At 38.6% G+C, this 16,311-nt stretch overlaps 1 protein-coding gene across 1 annotated transcript in view; it reads left to right on the top strand.

Annotated features, from left to right (window-relative positions):
* Positions 1 to 8,250, top strand: part of LOC120865696 (A disintegrin and metallopeptidase domain 3-like) — a 102,557-nt gene extending 94,307 nt beyond the window's left edge. Inside the window, exons 10-12 of the mRNA XM_040243014.1 lie at positions 1,451 to 1,613; positions 6,650 to 6,694; positions 8,178 to 8,250. Coding sequence (XP_040098948.1) covers positions 1,451 to 1,613; positions 6,650 to 6,694; positions 8,178 to 8,250 — 281 coding nt within the window. The remainder of the gene's footprint in view (positions 1 to 1,450; positions 1,614 to 6,649; positions 6,695 to 8,177) is intronic.
* The last annotated feature ends 8,061 nt before the right edge of the window (positions 8,251 to 16,311 follow it).

Here is a 16,311-nt window from a genome sequence, read left to right as displayed (position 1 = left end):
AATTTGGATTCATATACAAAAGTTATTGAAAACCAGATGTTTTTTAAATTTATTTTTTAATTGGAGTATAATTGCTTTCCAATGTTGTGTTAGTTTCTGCTGTACAACAATATGAGTCAGTATACATATATCTCTTCCCTCTTGAGCTTCCCTCTGATCTCCACCCCTCTAGGTCATCACAGAGGCCTGAGCTGAGCTCTTTGTGATATACAGCAGCTTGGTCAATTACTTTGAAACAACATATAATTGGACTGTACCTGTGTTTCAGTGGCACAGATTCTCTTGTTGTTTTGAGAGGGCATTAAATTTGTTTACACTTAATATCATGAGATGGTGCAGTGGTAAAGAATCCACCTGCCAATGCAGGAGATGCAAGAGATGTGGGTTTGATCCATGAGAGGGGAAGATCCACTGAGAAGGGAATGGCAACCCACTCCAGTATTCTTGCCTGAAAAATTAAATGGACAAAAGAACCTGGCAGGCTACAGTCCATGGGTTCGCAAAGATTTAGACAATTGAGTATATCCACAAATACACACAATATCATCATAATTGGTTTGGTGTTAATTCTGGTTGCTTGATTTATATTTTTTTAATTTTAATTTTCTGATTTATTCCTTTTGCTTATTTGGACCAATTGGCCATAGATTTACTTTTCTAGTTTTATGCAATATCTTTATAACACCAAGAGGAATATCAACTTTTTAAATTAATGCAATCAAAATTAAAACAATATTACTTTTTACATTTGTTATGTAAATTTAACCTCATCTACTATTACTGTTTCTTTTTAATTAGCCTCAGTTATATCTGTAATTTTCACTAAATAATTTTTAAAACAGTTCTTTTTTTGGGGGGTCTTAAATACTAGTCTTTATTTTTATACAAAGCAGTGCAAAATGAGGCAGTTCCCCAAAGGGTGACTTGGAACTAGAAAATCCACGCTGAGAGTGAGAGTGTTAGTGTTAGTTGCTAAGTCGTGTCTGACTTTTTGCAATGCCATGGAGCCTGCCAGGCTCCTGTGTCCAGGGGATTTCCCAGGCAAGAATACTGGAGTGGGTAGCCATTCCTTTCTCCAGGGGAGGGTTGTTTTTTTTTTTTTTTTTTTTTGCTCTATTTTTTAAATAGAGGAATCTGTTAGATGATAATATCAACCTAATATATTCTAAGTAGCAGTGCAATATGACAGGAATATGATAGTATGATAGAATGAAATTTGTTAGAATGTAGCACACAAATATTAAATATACATATAAAGATTAAATTATATATATTTAAAGAAATATATAATGCACTTTGGGGTATAGTCACAGAAGTTTGGAAAGCACTTTTAAGTTTAAATTTATTTATTCTATGATTATATTATTTGAATTCCAAATTGTTATAATTCAAATTACTAAAATGATATGTATCATTTTTTAAAAGTTAAAAGATATTGTTATGTCTTCAGCTAAAACTTCAGACTTGATAAAACGACGTCGTGCCTCTCAAAAAAATAACCTTATGATGAGTTTCTACGTTTTCCTGCCTTTCTTCATTTTAACTGCTATCATTGCTCTTAAATGGAAAAAAATAAAGATATTCTGGAACAAAGAGAGAACAATAAGTGAGGAGTAAGTAAACACATTGTTTTTTATATTTAATATTTGAAAGGCTTTATGAGAAAATTCAAATGTTATTCAAAATATTATAAATAGGGACTCATATAGACTGGTGTAATGGTTGTGTTTGTGTGTGTGTGCGTGTGTGTGTGTTCTTGGTCTCTCAGTTGTGTTAGACTCTTTGGAACCCATGGACTGTAGCCCACCAGGCTCCTCTTTCCATGGGAATTCCCCTGGCAGGAATACTGGAGTGATTTGCCATGCCCTCCTCCCGGGTATCTTCCCAACTCAGGGAATTGAACAGGCATCTCCAGCACCAAGGGCTTCCCTTATGACTCAGCTGGGGAAAGGCTAACCACGCCAGTACTCTCCCTGGAAAATTCCATGAATTCTCTCAAAGCATCGAAAATGACTGAGCGACTTTCACTTTCATTCCTCCACTGCAGGCAGATTCTTCACCATTTGAACCACCAAATGGTGGCTTATAAGTCACTGATATCCTTATAATTCTACCAAATGTTTACAAATATACCAGATTTTTTTTCAAACTTTAGGCACATGGGTATCCTTCATGCCCATAAAGGCCCAGGAACAACTAATTCAGTTGTTCAACTACTCAGTAATTCAATTACTACAATAATTCAACTACTCAGTAAATCCTCAGTATCTTTCTAGTAGAAAGTCATGTTGGCTATAATAACTTTAGACGGTGCTGTCTACTTCCTAAGCAACCCCATTTGCCTTGTCTTGACATTTGGTGGTGACAAGAAGCTAGAATATGCTGGAAGGTGAAAGAGTTCCAGAAAAATATCTGTTTCTGCTTTATTGACTATGCCAAAACCTTTGACTGTATAGATCACAATAAACTGGAAAATTCTTAAAGAGATGAGAATACCAGACCACCTGACTTGCCTCTTGAAAACCTGTATGCAGGTCAGTAAGCAACAGTTAGAACTGGACATGGAACAACAGACTGGTTCCAAATAGGAATAGGAATACGTCAAGGTTATATATTGTCGTGCTGATTTTTTAACTTATATGCTGAGTACATCATGAGAAAGCCTCGGCTGGATGAAGCACAAGCTGGAATCAAGATTGCCAGGAGAAATATCAATAACCTGAGATATGCAGATGACACCACCTTTAGGGCAGAAAGTGAACAAGAGCTAAAGAGTCTCTTGATGAAAGTGAAAGAGGAGAGTGAAGAAGTTGGCTTAAAGCTCAACATTCAGAAAACTAAGATCATGGCATCGAGTCCCATCACTTCATGGCAAATAGATGGGGAAACAGTGGAAACAGTGGCTGACTATTCAGGGGAGGCTCCAAAATCACTGCAGATGGTGATTGCAGCCATGAAATTAAAAGACACTTACTTCTTGGAAGAAACCTTATGACCAAGCTAGACAGCATATTAAAGGGCAGAGACATAATTTTGTCAGCAAAGGTCCATCTAGTCAAGGCTATGGTTTTTCCAGTAGTCATGTATGGATGTGAGAGTTGGACTATAAAGAAAGCTGAGTGCAGAAGAATTGATCCTTTTGAACTGTGGTGTTGGAGAAGACTCTTGAGAGTACCTTGGACTGCAAGGAAATCCAACCAGTCCATCCTAACAGAGATCAGTCCTGGGTGTTCATTGGAAGGACTTATGTTGAAGCTGAATCTCCAATACTTTGGCCACCTAATGTGAAGAGCTGACTCATTTGAAAAGACCCTGATGCTGGGAAAAACTGGGGGCGGGAGGAGAAGGGGACGACAGAGGCTGGGATGGTTGGATGGCATCACCAACTCAATGGACATGAGTTTGGGTAAACCCTGGGAAGTGATGATGGACAGGGAGGCCTGGAGTGCTGCAGTTCATGGGTTGCAAAGATTCACACATGAATATTTAGGAAGACGAGAATGCAGAAGTAAGTGTAAAGATTGGGTCTTGTTCTTTCATTGCAAAGTAAATCATTTTTGTTTCTTATATGTTTATCAGAGATAAAATGATATCAAATTTCTATCAGCACCTCTGCTTACCAAGTAAGTTAATCTTAGTTATGAACAAGTTAGCAGCAACCAGTAAATTCAAGGCAGTATTCTGCATGATTCATATGGACATTTATATAATCATTCAATTGTTATAAATTGATTTAATTGAATGATATTTGGCATAAGTCTTCCTGGGCTCTTATTTAAGACACGTTCGAAAAATCTGAATACTTGCAAAGCTGAACCTGACTTCTGGAAGAAATGGTATACTTAGATGTCACTGACCATAAATAATAAAATCTGCTTAAGTTTTAAGAGCATCAGTCAATTGTTTCAGGACTACAAGAGCAAGAAATGATGTAGGGCTGAAACACAAAAGGGTGGTAAGGAACTGGATGGCTGTGAACTTGGTCATTCTCTCCATCACCCAAAGGCTTTTATGATTGACATCATCTCTTTTTGTCTATGTTCATTCTCTCCAAAAGAACTGCTCTGCTTACACATGGCCCAGAGTACCTCTCTCAACCATTCTAGTTTCATTTTCAAGTAAAAATCCTAATAATCTCTCAAAACCAGTATCTGTTAGTTAAGAGACATCAACAGACAGAAATAGCTGTGCAAGTGTATCTAGTTTAAACAAGTGTCCTGTCAGGATTTATAATCCCAAATTGGATGCTCAAACCTGATTTTTACCATCTGTAGCCAAAGAACTATAGCCATTACAAGGAAACTACACCATAATATTACTCTTCAACAAGAACTGAGTGTGTATAGGAGCCAAAGGGGAAATGGAGGCTGTGCGAATACCACAAAGTGTAAACAGACATAACTGAAAGAGAGGCCTCATTAAGGAGCTCATTAACAGAAGTGAGATGACTATTCACATAGTTACTTGATAGAAATAATAGAATTGAAGTCATGATAATTTAAGAATTCATGTGTAAATTGTCTTTAACTTTGGAGAAGCATTATCATAGATTTTTTAATATTTCATCCTGTCTTCCATGTAGATAACATAGAGAAAAGTAATAGATGGATTTAACTTTGAAATTTTTAAATACTTAACATATTAGTTTTTAATTTTTTATTTTATGTTGGAGTATAGCAGATTAACAATGTTGTAAATAGTTTCAGCTAGACAGCAAAGGGACTCGGCCATACATATGTATGTGTCTATTCTCCCCCAAACTCCCCTCCCATCCAGGCTGCCACATAACCTTGAGCAGAGCTCAATGTGCTATACAGTAGGACCTAGTTGGTTATCTATATTAAATATGTGTGTACACATCCATATTCAGTATGTACATATTCATCCCAAACTCCCTATCTAGGCTTCCCCCTCATCCTTCACCCCTGGAAGCCATAAGTTCACTCTCTAAGTCTGTAAGTCTGTTTCTGTTTGTAAATAAGTTCATTTAGATACTGAACTTAAAAGATGTCATACAATATTTTTCCTTCTCTGTCTGACTTACTTCACATAAGATGACAATCTCTAGGTCCATCCAAAATGCAGCAAAGTGCTTTATTTCTTTCTCTTTGATGGCTGAGTAAAATATTCCATTGTATATATGTTCCACATTTTCTTTATCCATTTTTTTGTTGATGGATATTTAGGTTGTATCCCTATCTTTGCTGTTGTAAATAGTGCTATAAGGAAAGTCTCCCGCATTGTAGGCAGATGCTTTAACCTCTGAGCCACCAGGGAAGCCCGCTATAAGGAAAAATATCTGCAAATCAATCAGTGTGATGTACCATATTGACAAAGCAAAGAATAAAAGCCATATGCTCATCTCCATATATGCCACAAAAGCTTTTGACAAACTCAACACCATTTATGATAAACACTCTCCAGAAAGTGGGGATAGAAGGAACATATCTCAAAATAATAAAGGCCATATATGACAAACCTACAGCTAACATCATACTCAGTGGTTAAAAGCTGAAAGCCTTTCCTCTAAGATCAGGAAGAAGACAAGGATGTCCACTGTCACCACTTTTATTTAACAGTTTTGGAAGTTCTAGCTACGGCAATCAGAAAAGAAAAAGAAATAAAGGGAATCCTAGTTAGAAAGCAAGAAATTAAATTGTCACTGTTTGCAGATGACCTGATACTCTACATAGATCTTAAAGATGCCACCAGAAAACTACTGGAGCTCATCAATGAATTTGTTAAAGTTGCAAGTTATAAAATTAATATACAGAATTTTATTGCATTTATATACACTAACAACAAAAGATCAGAAAGAAAAATTCAAGAAGCAATTTCATTTACTATCACATCACAAAAATAAAATACCTAAGAATAAACCTATTTAAGGAGACAAATGACCTATACTTAAACTATGAGATGCTGATGAAACAAATTGAAGAAAACAGAAACAGATGTAAAGACATACCATGCTTATGAATTGGGAAAGTCAATATTGTCAAAATTAATATACTACCTAAGGCAGTCTATAGATTCTGTGCAATCTCTATCAAATTTTCTGTGGCATTTTTCACAGAACTAAAACAAGAAAACCTTAAAATTTGTATGGAGAAACAAAAGACCCCAAATAGCCAAAACAATCTTGAGAGGGAAAAATAGAGCTGGAGAAATCAGCCTTCCTGACTTCAGATTATACTACAAAGCTATGGTCAACAAAACAGTATGGTACTGGCACAAAAATAGAAATACAGATCAGTGGAACAGGATACAAAGCCTTGAAATAAACCCATGCACCTATGGTCAAGTAATCTACAACAAAAGAAGCAAGAATATACAATGGAGAAAAGACAGTCTATTCAACAAATGGTGCTAGGAAAACTGGGAAGCTGCATGTAAAAAACAAATAAGATCTTAGATAATTCTTTAAATCATTCACAAAATTAAGTTTAACATATTTAAAAGTTAGGCTACCATTGGTAAATATACCCCAGTAAGATATATAATCCCTCAATGGGTTATAGGAAGAAAAGTGGATATTGGTACATATTAACTGAATAATTAGTAAAAGTCTAGCTATTTTTGTTTTCTTGAGTTCATTTAAGATTACAGTGTTTCCTAACCTTAAAACAATTATATTTCTTTCATACAGATCTCCATCCGAAATCAGCAATAGTAACAGCAGTCAGTCTTACAGGTAAAGTTGAAGTAAAATGATCAATATTGACAAAGTGATATAATTCATTAAATATATTAAAAATATTTTAACAGTACTTCAATATAGGAAATATATTATTTCCATTTATTGTTTCCAATTATTTCATCATTTTGATATCTAGTCATTACTATCATATACTAAAAGACTAAAACAAAGCGTTTGGTGTTGTTATTACTTTATACTTCTAAAGAAACGTTTCATGTTAACTCGCATTATCCAGATTCATTAGCCACAATTTTTGTAAAAAGAAATGACTTCAAAGGGATTTTAAATGCATTCTTAAAATATTTATGAGCAATCATGTATTTGTTCGGTGTATTTAAGACATCAATCTGCGTTAACAGATTGTCTAAATGAGAGTTTTATACACATTGTCTCTCAATGCTTGTACTTCTTCCTCATTGATTCCCTGGTTATTGGTCTCCTTGTTTTAGAAATAACAAAACTGATATAAAGCATGTAAGTAATTCCCCACGTGTATAGAATGGTAGGAAGTTTTTGAGTTTGAGATAAAGATCATACTCCAGGGTTGAAACTCTTAAAAGTGAAAGTGTTTGTCACTCAGTTGTGTCCGACTCTTTGCGACCCCATGGCCTGTAGCCTGCCAGGCTCTTCTGTCCTTGGAAATCTCCAGGCAAGAATACTGGAGGGCTAGCCGTTCCCCTCTCCAGGGTGATCTCTACCCAGGGATCGAGCCTAGGTCTCCTGCATTACAGGTGGATTCTTTACCATCTGAGCCACCAGAAAAGTCCTGAAACTCTTAAGAACTCCACAGTTTTGCCACATATTTTCTGATATAAGACTGGGGATGGGAATGGTATGTACATTTATTGAAGACCTAGTAGATGCCAGGCAAATGCTAAAAGGCACTCACCCTCCAAGGCAGAAGAATAATTCTGTGCAATAAGATGAGATAAAGAAGGCTTCTGTATATACTGTTCATATTCCTAAACCAAATGTGTATAGAAATCATGATATATGATATTTCACATACTAGACATCACTGGGAGTAAAGGAAAAGAATCAGAAACTCATCTAAGAATGAGATCACAAGTTCATCTCTTTACTTACCTGCCATATGTGACCATGATGGAGAATCAAGTCATTGGATCTCTATTTCCTTTTCTGCCACCAAAGAAAATATTCATAACTCGTAGCCTCAATGTAAAGTAGTCTTATTTCTGCCTAGAGTAGCCTCTACCTCTTCTCTCAGCAAGTTATTAAAAGCCCACATCTTAGGTGAAGACTCGGGCCCGTGGCTGTCTTCTTCTCATCTCCTACAATCGTAGTTTTGTCATCACGCTGAGTGCCTTCACCCACTCCTCACCTCCACACAACTTTACTCATTTTCTCCTAGAGCAATACATTGAGCTCTCCAGCTCTTGGATTTTTTTTTCTCCGACTAAGTCATAGCTTCAATCTCATGCTTTCTTTTGCATTTTTTTTTTCCTGTTTCTCATAGCCTTCTCCTGCCAGCAGTACTTTATGGTCATATTAAGGACTTGCCTCCAGAATGTGACACATTCATTCCATAAACATATTTTATAAGTTGATTGTAAAGTGTGATGAAAGGTAATTCATTATATGGAAAAGATGAGAGAAGGAGGAACTGGGGAGCAATTTTAAATATGTCCGACTGAGTAGGCCCTGTTGAGCAAGTGATGGGTCAGCGATGAATTGAAGGGAGGTACAAATAATTACACAATTTAGATGTTTGAAAGGAGTCTCCTGAGTTAACTCACAGAAGGCTTTTATTTGGATCCAGCACAACAAGAGAGGAATACAGGCATACACTGGGGGCCAGAAAGACACCTCCGACACAAAGTACCTTATTTTAAATTGTAAACAGTCCATCATAAATCCAACTGCCCTTATCTCAGCAGAAAGAGAAGCCAGGTATTCACGCTTTCCCACAGGTAAAGAGAGAGCTTCCCACAGGTAGATTCACAGCTCCAGTGCAGCCATAAACTACTCTCTCTCACCCAGGCATCGAGCTGGCAGGGCTATCAATGCATGAACCCGGGTAGGAGCTTTTCAAGCACATGGATGATCTAACAAAAAAAAAAAAAAAAAAAAAAAAAAACCCACCTTAGGACTGATCCAGGAGAGAAAGGATGTTACCTCATACCAGGGATAGTAAAGATGGTCTTAGGAATACACTTTGAATGTGAACCAATAGAGTGAGTTGACAGTTTGGATGTAGAGTGTAAGAAACAATACTTCAGTGATGTTCCTTGCTGAAAGACAGCCAGGCTACATAGTTAACCCAGAGCTCTCTGTTCCTAAATGTGTGCTCTTAAAAGATTAAAAAAATTTACTTTACAGCTTACAGATGATGAAAGAGAAGGTCTGCATAGGTAATCATGAGCTAAGTCTGATATGCCATGATTCAGAGGTTACATTTTCTCTTTTATCTGAGTAGGAATGTAGTTGAAGTATTTTTGAAGTGGTAAAGGAGGATTTAGCATGATATGGTCTGCTTTTTACAAGTTTCACTGGGATAAATTAGAAAATGCAGTCAGATTTAGTCAGAATGGAGACTAGTGAAACAAAATGAACAGTAAAATCGTGAAGAGGGCAGGACTGGCTAAGACGGAAAGAATGACAATGAGAGACCTAACAGGAGTAGGCTGGTTGAAGTGCTGACTGGCTCGATGATTCAGTTTAGAGTAAAAGAGATCGGCAGAGACCTAAACAGTCGACACAACGGATAGTGATACCTTTTACTATTGACATACTGTATAGCTGGTGAGAACCAGTTTGGTGTTGGAGTGATGAAGTTCAGTTCAGATCAATTCATTTCAGTCGCTCAGTCATGTCCGACTCTTTGCAACCTCATGAATTGCAGCATGCCAGGCCTCCCTGTCCATCACCAGCTCCCAGTGTTCACTCAAACTCATGTCCATCAAGTCAGAGATGTCCTCTTTCAGTATCCTATCTTTTTGCCTTTTCATACTGTTCATAGGGTTCTCAAGGCAAGAATACTGAAGTGGTTTGCCATTCCCTTCTCCAATGGACCACATTCTGTCAGACCTCTCCACCATGACTCTCCCATCTTGGGTGGCCCCACAGGGCATGGCTTAGTTTCATTGAGTTAGACCAAGCTGTGGTCCGTGTGATTGAATGATGAAGTAGAAGGGAGTAAAAAAGGAGTTTGTTTTGAAGACATGTATGTGGGACACCTGTCGGAGAGGCACAGATGACTATTGGAAGTTCTCCTCCTCTGTATATAAATATTGAGAAAATAATAATGATTATTATTCCCTCTTCACAAGCGTCTGCCTGCAACGCGGGAGACCTGGGTTCAATCCCTGGGTCGGAAAGATCCCCTGGAGAAGGAAATGGCAACCCACTCCAGTATTCTTGCCTGGAGAATCCCATGGACGGAGGAGCCTGGAGGGCTACAGTCCACGGGGTCACAAAGAGTTGGACATGAGTGAGTGACTTCACTTTCACTTTCACTTTCACATGTTGTATTGCTCATGATTTTCTTTGATCCATATAAAACTTGTGTAAATGAAACATATATTATTAACACTAGTTTATACCATTGCCTTTCAATGTGGCTATCACAGATGATTTAGGGGAAAAATTAAAAGAAACAAAAAAACTTGGGTTTGCAAAATGTATGGAGCACAGATGTAAATTGTGACAGTATAAATTGTCTTTGTATACTATTTAATGGATATGCATGTAGCTGTGAAGTGAAATGAGAAAGCTTTTATTAACAGCTTATAAAATGTAGCATTTCTACTTTCCCATATTTCTTTTACAGCAGTGACTAAACAAAAAACAAAAAACAACAACAGAAAACACAGCTTGGAGAAAAGATATTAGCAAGAAACTGGCAAGATTCAAGAACGAAAAAAAAAATCTTCTCTTCTTCCTTTTGTGATGACCCACAGCTTTCAGTTTCGAAAAGCAAAGTAAATCCTGTGAGTGAAAGTATGCAGGCTTGTGTCTATTGATTCTGTTCCCGAACCCAACTTCATGTGTCCGACTCAGAGTAGAAACTTAAGAGCTTGGAGCAGAGAAAGGTTTATTGTAAGGGGCAAGGAGAACCTTCAGCTGATGTTCAAAACCCCAAGCTCACTGATATTTTGAGGGGAAGAGTTTTTTTTTTTTTTTTCCTTGTCTTTTTTTTTTTTAATTTTTCTTTTTACTTTATTTTACTTTACAATGCTGTATTGGTTTTGCCATACATTGACATGAATCCGCCACGGGTGTACATGAGTTCCCAATCCTGGACCCCCCTCCCATCTCCCACCCCATAGCATTTCTCTGGATCATCCCCGTGCACCAGCCCCAAGCATCCTGTATCCTGCATCAAACATAGACTGGCAATTCGTTTCTTACATGACAGTATACGAGTTTTAATAGGTAAATTTTGGGGCAAGGGCTGCAGCATGTGGAACTTCCCTCTGACTTGCTAGTGGTGAGATAACAGGGCCGTGTTCCAGCCATCTCAGTCATCAGCTTTTCCAATCAGTGTGGGTCCACTTGCTTGTGCTCAGCCTGCAGTGACCTCCTCCGTCTGGGTTGAGGGGGCCCTACTTCCTGCTGAAGAACTCAAAGACACGCACAGACTGCTAGCCCATCACCCGAGGAGGGACCAGCACCAGGCCCCTTGCTGCAGCAATGTTTCCTCCTGCCTCCCCTCACTTCCCCGGTTAGCAACTGTTTGAATATGCCCTTTGGAACTCGTGGAAGGTCGAGGAAGCTGAAAGCCTTTTTCCTTCAAATAAGAAATGGGACCCACGGAAAGACTTTTGTGTCCAGGAGGGCCCCACAGGGTCCTGCTCAGCTTCAGTCCTTCTACCGCCATAATCCTCTAGTAGGAAACAAGAAAGTTGGTCTCTTTCAAACCTGGAAGGTTGTTCCATCCCAAACAAACATTCCATCATGCACTCCTGCCACTGACTGCTCTCAGATTCCCAAAGCCCTGGGACTCACTCCCACCTCAAGACAGGACCCCTGCATCCACTCTCTGCAATAGCTCATGATTCTCACACACTCCCCTTCCAAGTTCTGGGATGTTCCGGGGAAGGCTGTACAACTTCTACACAACTTAAAAGGATGATATGGGAGAAGGGTCTTTGAACAACTCTGGCCAATAAAACCAACATCTTAGAAGAAGTGGACCATTTCCATTAGAAACAGAATTTTTCCTAATAAATATAAAGAGAATATCCAAATATGTGTTAAGAAAGGAGATGTATAAGTAAAAATCAAAACATAGCAAGAAAGCAACAACAATAAAAATCTGTCTCATGAAGAAAATCCTAAATCCAAATCACTCTACTTCTAGAAAGCAGCCTATATGTGAAAGAAGGTTGTTTTAAGTTGCTCATCTCTTTCCTGCCTAGAGAAGTTTCTTCAGTGTTTGTTGCAAAGCTATATCTGGTGGTGCTGAATTCTCTTATTTAGATTTTGCTTGTCTGTACAGCTTTGATTCCTCCATCAAATCTGAATGAGAGCTTTACTGGGAAGAATATTCTTGGTCATAGGTTCTCCAGTAACCCACTGCAATATTCTTGCCTAGAGAATCCCTCGACAGAGGAGGCAGGTGGGCTACAGTCCATGAGGTCATAAAGAATTGGACATGATGGAAGAAACTTGGCATGGCACAGCACAGGTTCTTCCCCTTCCTCACTTTAAATAATCATGCCACTCCATCAGGCCTGCAGAGTTTCTGCTCAGAAATCATCTGATGACCTTATGGGAATTCCCTTGTATATTATCATTTTTTACCTTGTTGCTTTTAATGTTTTTTCTTTGTCATTAGTTTTCATCCGTTTGATTACTATATGTCTTGGCGTGTTCCTCCTTGTGTTTGTCCTGCCTGAAACTCTCTACACATCCTGTACTTGGGTGCCTATTTCCTTTCTCATGTGAGGGAGGTTTTCAGCTGTTATCTCTTCAAATATCACGGATGTGTGTAATATGAATACTGGTGCCTTTAATGCTGTCCCAGAGATCTCTTTAAAAATCTTCATTTATTTTCATTTTTTCTTTATTTTGTTCTGTAGCAGTAATTTCCACCATTCTATCTTCCTGGTTACTTATCCATTCTTCTTCCTCATTTGTTCTGCTATTTATTCCTCTGTTTTTTTTTTATTTATTTCAGTTATTGTATTGTTCATATCTGTTTGCTTGTTCTTTAGTTCCTCTAAGTCTTTGTTAAAACTTTTTGCATCTTCTCAATCCTTGCCTTCATTCTTTTTCTGAGATCTTGATCATTTTCACTATCATCACTCTGAATTCTTTTCCTGCGAGTTGGCTAGCTCCACTTCACTTTGCTGTTCTTCTGCAGTTTCATCTTGTTCCTTCATCTAGGACCCATTCCTCTGCCAATTTTCACTTAACTTTCCGTGATCGCAGTTTCCATTCTGCAGGCTCAGGGTTGTAGTTGTTGCTTTGGCCGTCTGCCCTCTCATGGATGAGGCTAAGATGCTAGAACAGGGTTCTTGATGAGAGGAACTGATTCCTGCTCAGTGATGGGTATAGCTCGGTCTTGTCCCTCTCGTAGGTAGGGCTGTGCTCAGGGAGAGTCTAAGCCACTTGTCTGCTGATAGGTGGCGCTGTGTTCCCACCCTGTTGGTTGGTTGACCCAAAGCAACCCAGCACTGGAGACCACAGGCTGCTTGATGGGCTCATGGCAGCCTCTTGGAGGGCTCACATCAATAGATTCTTTCCCAAATTGCTACTGCCAGTGTCTTTGTCCCTGCAGTGAGCCACAGCGGCCCCTACCTCTGCAGGAGACCCTCCAATACCAGCAGCTAGGTCTGGCTCGGTGTTTTATGGGGTCACTGCTTTTTCCCCTGGGTCCTAGTACAAATGAGACTTGTGTGCACCCTCCAATAGTGGAGTTTCTGTTTCCCTCAGTCCTGTGGAAGTCCTGGGATCAAACCCCACTGGCCTTCAAAGCCATATTCTCTGGGGACTTTTCCTCCCATTGCCAGACCCCCCAAGCTGGGAAGCCTGATATGGGACTCAGGAATTTTGCTGCTGTGGTATATTCCGTGGTGGTATTGTTTTCCGGTTTGTGGGGCACCCATCTCGCTGGTATAGGATTTAATTTCACTGTGATTGCACCACTCCTGCCATCTTGCTGCAGTTTCTTTTTTTCTTTGGATGCAGGGGACCCTTTTTTGGTGGGTTCCAGAGTTTTGGGAGGAGTTTCCAGGTGGCTGAATGTGCCTGCCAATGCAGGAGCTACAGGAGATGGGGATTTGATCCCTGGGTTGGGAAGACCCCCCGGGGGAGGAAATGCCAGCCCACTCCAGTATTCCTGCTGGGAAAATCCCGCACATAGAGGAGCCTGCCAGGCTACATTCCATAAGGTCACAAAGAGTCTGACATGACTGTGTGACTGAACACACAGAATATTTTGACAATGATTGTTCAATAGTTTGCTGTGATCTGGGTATTTTTTTAAGAAAGGTGTGAGATCACATCCTTCTGTTCTACCATCTTGAGCTAATTATCCAAATCACTCCATTCCTAAGTTTCAAGAAATATTAAAAGAATAAAGGGATAATATAGCCCAACTTATTTTATAACTCCAGCACATCTCTGATACCAAACACAGTAGCTTCATTAAAGTGAAAATGACAGGCAAATATTTATGAATTTGAATGCAAAAATTCTAAACAAAATGATGGCAAATCAATCTAGAAAAATATAAAAAGTATAATGCATCAAGACAAAATAGGATGTATTCTAGGAATACAAGTCTGTTCAACACTGGAATATCAGTAAGTTTAATTCACAACATCAATAGAAATGGAAAAAATTTTATGATCAATTTACACAAAATGAAGCTTTAAATAAAATACAGCTTCCCTGATAACATATTTATCATGCAAATACCAGAAAATTGGGGAAAAGTAAATTTCTGATCTCGAATGGGTATCTATAAAAGTCCAATGATACAAACTCCAGTGAAGAAGATATTTGTGACTATTATATCCAATGAAGGCATCATATCTAGAATCTATTAATAAGATCTACATATAATAAAAGAGACACATGGCCACTTAATTGGAAAATAGACCAAGTTTTCAAACAGGCATTTACCAAAACTATATAAATAGCAAATAAACATATAAACTTGTGCTAAAACTCACTAACAACCATGAAAATAAAAATTAAAACAAAAATGTACAACATCTACAGGTCCACCAAAATGACTAAAGTGAAATAGGCATTAAAACAAAAACAAATGTAAGTATTGATATGGCATGTAATTCTTGTACGTTTCTGGTAGAAATACAAATTAGTACAGTAATCTTAGAAAACTTTTTGAATGTACCTACTAACATATACACTGTGATCCAGCAAGTTTACTCTAGAAATACACCCAGTGTAAATCACCAAATGGCATATACCTAAAAAGTGGTATTTATAATGATAAAGGTCAATTTATCAAGAAGACAAAATATCCCTAAATGGGTGTATTAAAAAATGATACATCTTCAAAACATAAGAATCAAAATTTGACAGACATTAAGGAAATGGTTTTTCCAGTGGTCATATATGGATGTGAGAGTTGGACTGTGAAGAAAGCTGAGCACTGAAAAACTGATGCTTTTGAACTGTGGTGTTGGAGAAGACTCTTGAGAGTCCTTTGGACTGCAAGGAGATCCAACCAGTCCATCCTAAAGGAGATCAGTCCTGGGTGTTCTTTGGAAGGAATGATGCTAAAGCTGAAACTTCAGTACTTTGGCCACCTCATGCAAAGAGTTGACTCACTGGAAAAGACTGATGCTGGGAGGGATTTGGGGGCAGGAAGAGAAGGGGACGACAGAGGATGAGATGGCTGGATGACATCACTGACTCGATGGACGTGAGTTTGAGTGAACTCCGGGAGTTGGTGATGGACAGGAAGGCCTGGCATGCTGCAATTCACAGGGTCTCAAAGAGTTGGACACGACTGAGTGACTGAACTGAACTGGACTGATTATGATTTATTCACTTAGTTGTACCTGTCTCTCTGGGACCCTAGACTGTAGTCCACCAGAATCCTCTGTCCATGGAATTTTCCATGCAATAATACTGGAGTGGGTTTGCCATTCCCCTTTCCAGGGCATCATCCCAACCAAGGGATTGAACCTAGGTCTCCTGCATTCCAGGCAGGTTCTTTACCATTTGAGCCACCAGGGAAGAATCCCAACCTGTGGCTAACAGGTCCCAACAACCTATGTATTAAGCCAATAAAATGAAAGGTTTTTTTTCAAGTTAATTCCATTACATTTCCATGTGTGAACTGTATATTGATAGGGGGAGAGGTTTATATTTAGCTTCTCTCCAAGGAGACTAAATAAGAAGGTAAATATAAACATTTTCCCCCATCAGTGTGCAAATCAAACATGAAAATGTAATGGAATTAACTTGGAAAAAAAGGTTTCATTATACTGGCTTAATACATAGGTTGTTGTTCAGTCACTAAGTCGTGTCTCACACTATGTCACCCATAGACTACAACATGCCAGGCATCTTTGTCCTTCACTATCTTCTGGAATTTGCTCAAACTCTTGTTCACCGAGTCAGTCGTGCCCTTCAACTATCTCATCCTCTGTTGCCCCCTTCACCTC

The sequence above is a fragment of the Oryx dammah genome, unplaced genomic scaffold, assembly GCF_014754425.2.
Source record: "Oryx dammah isolate SB20612 unplaced genomic scaffold, SCBI_Odam_1.1 HiC_scaffold_7, whole genome shotgun sequence".
NCBI lineage: Eukaryota > Metazoa > Chordata > Mammalia > Artiodactyla > Bovidae > Oryx > Oryx dammah.
Note: the sequence above shows the minus strand (reverse complement) of the source record. Positions and strands in the feature narration are given on the sequence as shown.